Here is a 7,631-nt window from a genome sequence, read left to right on the forward strand (position 1 = left end):
GTCAAGGCTCCTGCCCTCAGAGAGCTGGCTTAGCTCTCAGCGGCTGTTATGCCCTTGTAGCTGCCAACTCTGCTGAAGGCGTCGGTCTGCGGAAAATTCCTTAACCCCTCAAGGGTTTAGATTAGCCACAGACTGGGGGGCAAGGATGGCAGCCTCTCCAGGGCAATCAGCTGTGCTGGGAGTGATGAGACCCCAACCACTGGTGAGCAGAGGCAGGAGGGGACGCCACCCACCTCTGATGGGACCCTCAGACAGCTCGCCTCTGCTCCTGGGACCTGAGACAGCTATTGCGTCTAGTTGCTCAGTCACGTCTGATTCTTTGAGGCCCCATGGAATGTAACCTGCCAGGCTCCTCCATCCGTGACATTATCCCAGCAAGAATACTGGAGCGGGTTGCTATTTCCGCCTCCAGGGGATTTTCCCGACTCAAGGATTGAACCCACATCTCCTGAAGCTCCTGCATTGGCAAGCAGATTCTTTACCACTGGAATCACCTGGGAAGCCCCTCCCATGAGCTCTGAGGTTCCAGAAACCCAACTAGGTTTATTTGGACCATGACTCATAGGTATGCCCAAGTTGTTACCACCAGAACCTGCAAAGGTGACCTTGTTTGGAGAAATGATCTTTGCACATGTGATCACGGATTTTGAGCTGAGATCACCCTGGATTTACGGTGGGCCTTTATTTGTTTGTTTGTGCTTAGTCATATTTGACTCTGTGACTCCATGGACTGTAGCCTGCCAGGCTCCTCTGTCCATAGAATTTTCCAGGAAAGAATATTGGAGTGGGTTGCCATTTCCTACTCCATGGACCATGCTTGTTGAGTGCCCACATACAGTAGGCACTGAGCTACATGATACATGGATAAATGAATACTTGGGGCCTAGGAGGTGATCAGATGGTTAAACGGTCAATTCCGCACAGTAAGCTGCTATAATAGTGGAAGTCTAGATCAGATACCACAGCTGAAGAGGGTGGTAGGTAGTCAGCCCCATCAGAAAACAGTGGTTTAGGGAAGGCTTCAAAGAGATGGGATTATCAGCAGGATTATCAAGACAGAACTGAAGCTCCTGAGTAAACAAGTGCCTGGAAAAAGCATGCCAGGCAGTTACCAGCAAGGCAGAGAGGTCTGAGAATGTACCGGGGATTCAGGAACTAGAAGTGTGGGGTAAGGCAGGAAATGGAACTGGTCAGGCAAGAAGATGCTAGAACATGCATATGCTGGCTAAGGAGCTGCATCCTGCCTGGCACAGGAAGGTCTTGAGAACCTGGGCAAGCCGGGGATATCACAGGCAGACCTCAGAAATATTGCGGGTCCAGTTTCAGACCACTATGATCAAGTGAAGACTGCAATAAAGCAAGTCACATGACTTTTTTGGTTCCTAGTGCATAAAAAACTTATTTCTACGGACTTCCCTGGTGGTCCAGTGGCTGAGACTCCATGCTCCCAATGCAGGGGGGCTGGGTTCGATCCCTGGTCAAGGAACTAGATCCCACATGCTGCAACTAAGAGTTCCCATGCTGCAACTAAGACCTGGCACAGCCAAATAAATAAATTTGAAAAATATATGTGTGTATATATATATATATATATGCTATAAAGCATTATATAGCATTATGCTATAAAAGCAATGTACATACCTTAATTTAAACAAATACTTGATTGCTAAAAAATGCTTACCATCATCTGAGCCTTCAGTGAACCGCAAATTTTTTTTGCTGGTAGAGGATTTGAAATAATGCAAGAATTACCAAAATGTGACACAGAGACAGGAAGTGAGCAAATGCTGTTGGGAAAACAGTGCTGAGAGACTTGTTCGATGCAAGGTTGCCAAAAACTTTCAATTTGTGGGGAAAAAAAAAGTATGCACAAAGTACAGTAAAACAAGGTATGCCTACACCATACCTGTTCGGATTTATGTTTTAGATGGACCACTCAGACAAGTGGGAGGTGGACCTTGAGAAGAAAGTCAGTGCCAAGATCCAAGCATGAAATAAGAAAGGCCCAGACGGGGACTTCCCTGGTGGTCCAGTGGTTGAGAATTCACCTTCTGCTGCAGGGGACACAGGCTCGATCCTTGGTCAGCAAGCTGGGATCCCACATGCCATGGAGCAACAAAGCCCATGCACCTCAATTATTGAGCCTGCATGACACAACTAGGGAGAAGCCCTAGAGTCATAGTGAAAGACCCTGCATGCCACAACCCAGTGCAGCCAAAAATAAAACATTTTTTTTAAAAAAGAAAGATACCCCAATACGAAATAAAAAGTTGAAGGTTGGAGGAAAAAAAAGTAAAAAGATTAAGAGGAATTGATGTTTAACAAGGTAAAAAAAAAAGAGAGAGAGAGAAAGAAAAGCCCATGCAGAGGAGGTGGAGCATGCAGGCCTCCTCTGAAATCTTTCCTTTTCTCCAAGAGGCGCTGTTGTTTTTCTCAGCCAAGCTGGGCGGGTTACACCCATTAGTTTTTAGAGGTTTTAGCAAATATCCCAGGAAGAGGGTGAGAGAGTAAACCGACGCACCAACGTACTTCCCAGAAAGCATAATTTCCCTGGACCCTCTCAATTTTTTATCTTGTTTTTCTTAAACAAACTAAAACAAGCCACCAACTTTGCCAAGAAAGGGACAGCCTCACTAGCGGCTGATCCAAGGTTAGTTTTATTGTCTACTTGGCCTATTTCCTAGTCATCAAGCACCGCCATTGCTTCAAAACCTGATCTTGACGTAGAACTAGGCCGCTCTTCCCACTTTGATCCTGCAGGAGAGCTAGACACCCTGCCATCGGCTCTGACACTTGGGAGGACTTAAAAGTGGCACCCACGACAATGATCAAGAGTCCAATTCAGAACCTTGAGCCTGGCTATTTCCAGAATGATCCATATCCTCAGATGTCAACCACCTTCCCTCCTGCCCAGTCCCTCACTGACCATGGATGTAACCACTCCCCTCTCTAGTGGGCAGCCTACTCTGAAGCTGAGACTATGTCACATTCATTTACATCCCGTTCCCCAAAGCACCTTGCACAGGGTGATGGGGGAAGATCAGCGAGGCCTTGCTGCTTGCTAGCTGTGTGATCCTGGACAACTTACCTAACCTCTCTGAAGCTTTTCTTCCCCAGTAAATATGGATGATAACAATAACTCCATCCTGAGGTTATATGATGAAATAATATATGTAAATGCTGAGGGCCAGCACTTAGACTTATTAAGGGCTTGTGAAGAAAAAAGGAGGAAAAGAAGAGGGAAGAGGGAAGGAGAAGGAAAAAGGGAAAAAGAGGAAGGGAAAAACTTTGGGGTCAAACAGTCTTAGGTTCAAATCTCTGCAAAACTGCTTACTTGGCTATGCAGTGTCAGGCAAGTTCCTTAACCTCTCTGACTCACAGTTTTCTCCTCTGTAAACTAGGGATAATACTGCCTACTTTGCCAAGAGGATCTTAGTTAAGATAACAGGTAAGAAGGAGCCTAACACTTAGCTTCCTGACTCTGGGGTATTTAAGAAGTGGGCCTGAAATCACAGCCACTGATATTTTGGGTCCTGAATGGCACTTAGGGAAAAATCTGGTCTCCATTCTAAGCTTCCTGGATCACCCAGCTCTGCCACTCTAGATGGGTGAACTGGCTAAAGCAAAGAGAGGCCAGTTTAGAGGAGTCAGGCCTCCCACTGCACTCCCATCCCTGGGAACAATGCTGTCCTTCACCACTTCCAAATGCAGGCTTTTAAGCTCTCCGTGAGCCAACTGTGTTCTCTCTGGACAAAGGAGATGAGAGAGCCAGGCTTGCCTTTCCCTGGACCCAAGCAGTACCCCTCCGTCCTGGCTCAGGAGCATGGCTGGTGAGTAGAGCTCCCATTTGCTAAGGAGACCCTAAAGCACTAGCCCCTGACATCTTAGGACCTTCCAGAAGGCAAGTTATTTGAAGCTCTCCTGGACCCAAGGCCTGAGCAAATGAAACAAATGGCTTTGGGACAAGAAAGGTTTTTTTTAAGACCTCTCATTCTGCCAGAAACACACTTAAAATCTAAAAAATTTAAAGCTCATCACCTCTCTTGGGTTCACTTTGTGCTTCTGGGCTTTAGTTTAGAGGAAGACAAAGTGAAACCCCAAACCCTCTGATCAATGGATCATGACAAATGCTTGCCCTCTTCCACTCCACCCTGTCCTGGGTGGTGCAGGGACTGAACGCCAGCGGGGAGAAGCAGTCAACGCCACTTTCCTGCCAAAGGTCGGGCAGACGGAGGTTGATGCTGAAATCTGTTTCTTTTTTTAACAAGGAATGGGACAGGGATGCTAGCCAAGGAGCAGGTTTGCCTGAGGTCTCCACAAAGCATCCACGAACAGAACCAGGGTACCCCAGGTGCAAGGGAGGGGCGGGGCTGTGGGAAGCCAGGCAGGCTAGTCCCAGGGAGCATCCCTAAATTGGGGGTGCAGGATTAGGATCCCACAGAATTAGTCTCCCACTAGCTTATGCATCAGAACTTGGGAGTCAAACGTGGAGTCAGGCATTCAGGTACATGCATCTACCATCAGACCACCAAGCCCACAACAAAACAAAAAAGCTGTACCCTCCCCCTCGCCCAGCCCACCCTACCATCTTACTTCTGCTGGGCAGATCATCTGGGCCCAGGCCATTGGAGGGAGCGAGTGGGGCACTGCCACTCTCATCCAAGGTCAGGATGAGGGGAACATCGTCATCTAAACTCACGGCCATGTTCTTCTCTCCTGCAGCCCTCAGGAGGTGATGTCCAAGGCTTTAAATAGTTTCTGCTTTGAGCTCTCGGTCAAAGCCACTGGCCCCAAGGTACTTCTCAGAAACTCCTCCATCAGTGGCATCTTCTAGAGTTTGGGGAATTAAAAAAAAAAAGAAAAAGACAATTATCATAATACAACCATTGACGAAAATGTTCTGGAATCAGACAGTGGTGTTGGTTGTATAACTTTACAAGTATACTAAAAATGGTACCCTTTAAGATGGTGGATCTTACAGTAATGTGAATTATATCTTAATAATTAAAAAAAAAAAGTATCGCAGGATGTGCCACTGTGCTGTGCTTAGTCACTCAGTCATGTCTAACTCTTTGCGACCCCATAGACTGTAGTCTGCCAGGCTCCTCTGTTCATGGGGATTCTCTAGGCAAGAATATTGGAGTGGGTTGCCATGCCCTCCTCCAGGGGATTGTACCAACCCAGGAATCAAACTCAGATCTCTCTCATTGCAGGCGGATTCTTTACTGTATGAGCCAATAATAGCACTGAAATATGGGGGATGGGGCGGGAACTCTACAAGAATAAATACTAAAAAGTTAAGGGTAATTATGTTTGGAGATTGAGATTATGGCTAGTATGTTCCATCTCCATCCCTCTTAACCCTTATTCGTGTGTTTCATAATGATTTTAAATACTTTATATATATATATACACACACACACACATATATATATAACCATTCATATAATAGTAATTAGTACTCAGTGAGAATTTACTATGTATTGGGGCTCTTCTAGCAAGTTTTAAATAAAGGTGACTGAAACTTAATAATAGTAAGTAGGATTATTGTCCAGCTTTACAGAAGGGGAGACTTAAAGCTCAGAGAGGTTAAGTAACTTGCCCAAGATCCCACAGCAGGAAACTCAAGCTTTGAACTACACAATCCGACTCCAGACCTGTGCTCCCAGCCACCATTCTTCCAAGTCCAGCCCTGGTATTTAGGCAGCACTTAGCTCCAATGACCTATAAATAGTGTGCCAGGTCATCTAAACTTACCCATATCATTCTTACAGAGGCACTATTCTCCTAGATTTAGGTATTTGGGAAGGAAAGTGAAGAGACTAGACTATTTTCTTAAGTGAAATGCTTATTTGGAACTTCCGATTCAAAACCATCAGAACTAGCCCTTTAGAGTTCCTATTTATACACATTCCCGTTTCCGCTGAGGAGGACCAAAAGAAATGCAAACACTCAGCAGATCTAACAGCAGACCTTTGAACTTGAAAACAGCAGCAGGTTCCTTCCTCAAACTGCAGTGTTCTAGTCTCAGTCAAGTTTGCCTTCAAACCAACCCATTGAATGGCAACCCAGCAATTTACCTCCGTCAGAAACCTCCACAACCATCTGAGACAGGCCCCTGTGCATCAACAGCTTCTTAAAAAGTAGGCAATTTAAAAGTGAGCACTATTCTTTGCTGCTAAGCCTGTAGCACTCTGCCCAGCAAACTTCCTGTGAGATTTTTTTTAAGTTTCCTTCAGATCTGGGGATTCATTTTACTTTTAAATCTCAGTAGTGGGAAAACAGAAAAGGAAATTCCAAATGAGATGCTACCATTTGGCTGTCTTAAAGCATTATATGGCTTTTTTTTCTTTTTCTTTTTGGCTTAACTTTTCATCACAGATACTTTCAAATATACTCAAATGTAGAGACCATATGTAAATGAAGTTCCTTGTATTGATCACTCAGCTCTGACAATTATTAACATCTTGTCCTGGCCAGTGTTTATTTTGAAGGCTGGAGAGGCTATTAACTTTTTCAACTCATCAAGAAGAGCTTTCTTAATTGTATCATTGTTATTATAGTAGCTACTGGCTTTTATTTTAACTGTATAATATATGACTGTTTGCTTGTAATGCATGCATTCGTTTTGTGGCTCTCAGCGGGGGTGATCACAACATAAACATATGTGGCTCGAAATGTGAATAGTGTCGTTGCTAGGAAATTTTACTTAGCTGGTGTCCCCACTTCACAGATGACGAAAGTGAGATTTAGAGGGGTTAAATTAACCTATCTCTTGTAAGTAAACCGCAGAGAAGTAATAGAGCCCAGATTTCAACCCAGGCAGTCTGACCCTCCCTGCTTAACCATTACCCTTCCTCTCTTCCCAGACCAGTCCCCTCATCTGAAAAGAAACCCATAATTTTAGAGAGGGAAAACTGAGGCTCGGAGAAGAGAAGGGACTTACTTAAGGTCACAGTGCTGCTCCCTCTAGAGAGGACCCAGAATGGAAGGGTCACCCCTAGGGAAAGGTCCCAGGGAAAGCCGGCAGGCCGTCCCGCTGTCCACTCGGGCAGACTGATCCGGCAAGAGTCGCTTGCAGGGCGGGTGGCCTGAGGGCGCCAGGGAGACGAGCATTTGCGAGAGAAGGGGGAGCGAAGAGGCGTGCGGGCTCCTACTCCACGTGTTCGACTTGGAGCCCCCTCTCCTCGCCCCGGGCTTCCTCGGGCGGTCCCCGCGCTGGGCCCCCCTCCCGCGACCAGGACTGGAGGGAGAGAAGCGCAGCAATGAGCTTCCCCGCAGCCCCTCTTGGCCCGGCCTGCCCGCCTCCCATACCCAAATGCCCAGCCGCAACCTTTCACTCCGAGCCCCCTGCCCCTTGACCCCTGCCCTCTCCTCTGGCCATCCCTCACACGCCTCGAATTCTTACACGCGCCGCCCCAACAACCCGGACCGACCGCCGGGGTCCGCACAGCACAGCACAGCCCGCCGGCGCAGCCGCCAAAGCCCCGAGCCCGGAGCTGTTGCAGCTGCAGCAGCCGCCTCAGAAACCGCCACCTCAGCCGCTGCCACCACAGCAGCTGCGCCAGCTCTCCCATCCGCCGCCTACTGTCCCCTCCGCCTGGCCGGCACCGCCCCACTCCCCCTTCGCC

General features: G+C 47.3%; 1 protein-coding gene across 5 annotated transcripts in view; it reads right to left on the reverse strand.

Moving 5' to 3' along the window:
- The window catches only part of TPCN1 (two pore segment channel 1), a 60,929-nt gene extending 53,336 nt beyond the window's left edge, over positions 1–7,593 (reverse strand). The window contains exons 1-3 of one of the 5 annotated variants that reach the window (XM_081546375.1): positions 7,409–7,593; positions 6,947–7,091; positions 4,594–4,827 (exon numbers count right to left, since the gene is read on the reverse strand). In XM_081546375.1, coding sequence (XP_081402501.1) covers positions 4,594–4,705 — 112 coding nt within the window. In that variant the 5' untranslated portion in view covers positions 4,706–4,827; positions 6,947–7,091; positions 7,409–7,593. Of the gene's footprint in view, positions 1–4,593; positions 4,831–6,946; positions 7,244–7,408 lie in introns of all 5 variants that reach the window. The other 4 variants (XM_081546370.1, XM_081546374.1, XM_081546372.1 and 1 more) reach the window with 4 other exon arrangements.
- Between the last annotated feature and the right edge of the window lie 38 nt (positions 7,594–7,631).

Source organism: Giraffa tippelskirchi, chromosome 11 (assembly GCF_054371585.1).
Source record: "Giraffa tippelskirchi isolate mGirTip1 chromosome 11, T2T-mGirTip1v1.2.pri, whole genome shotgun sequence".
In the NCBI taxonomy this organism is placed as follows: domain Eukaryota; kingdom Metazoa; phylum Chordata; class Mammalia; order Artiodactyla; family Giraffidae; genus Giraffa; species Giraffa tippelskirchi.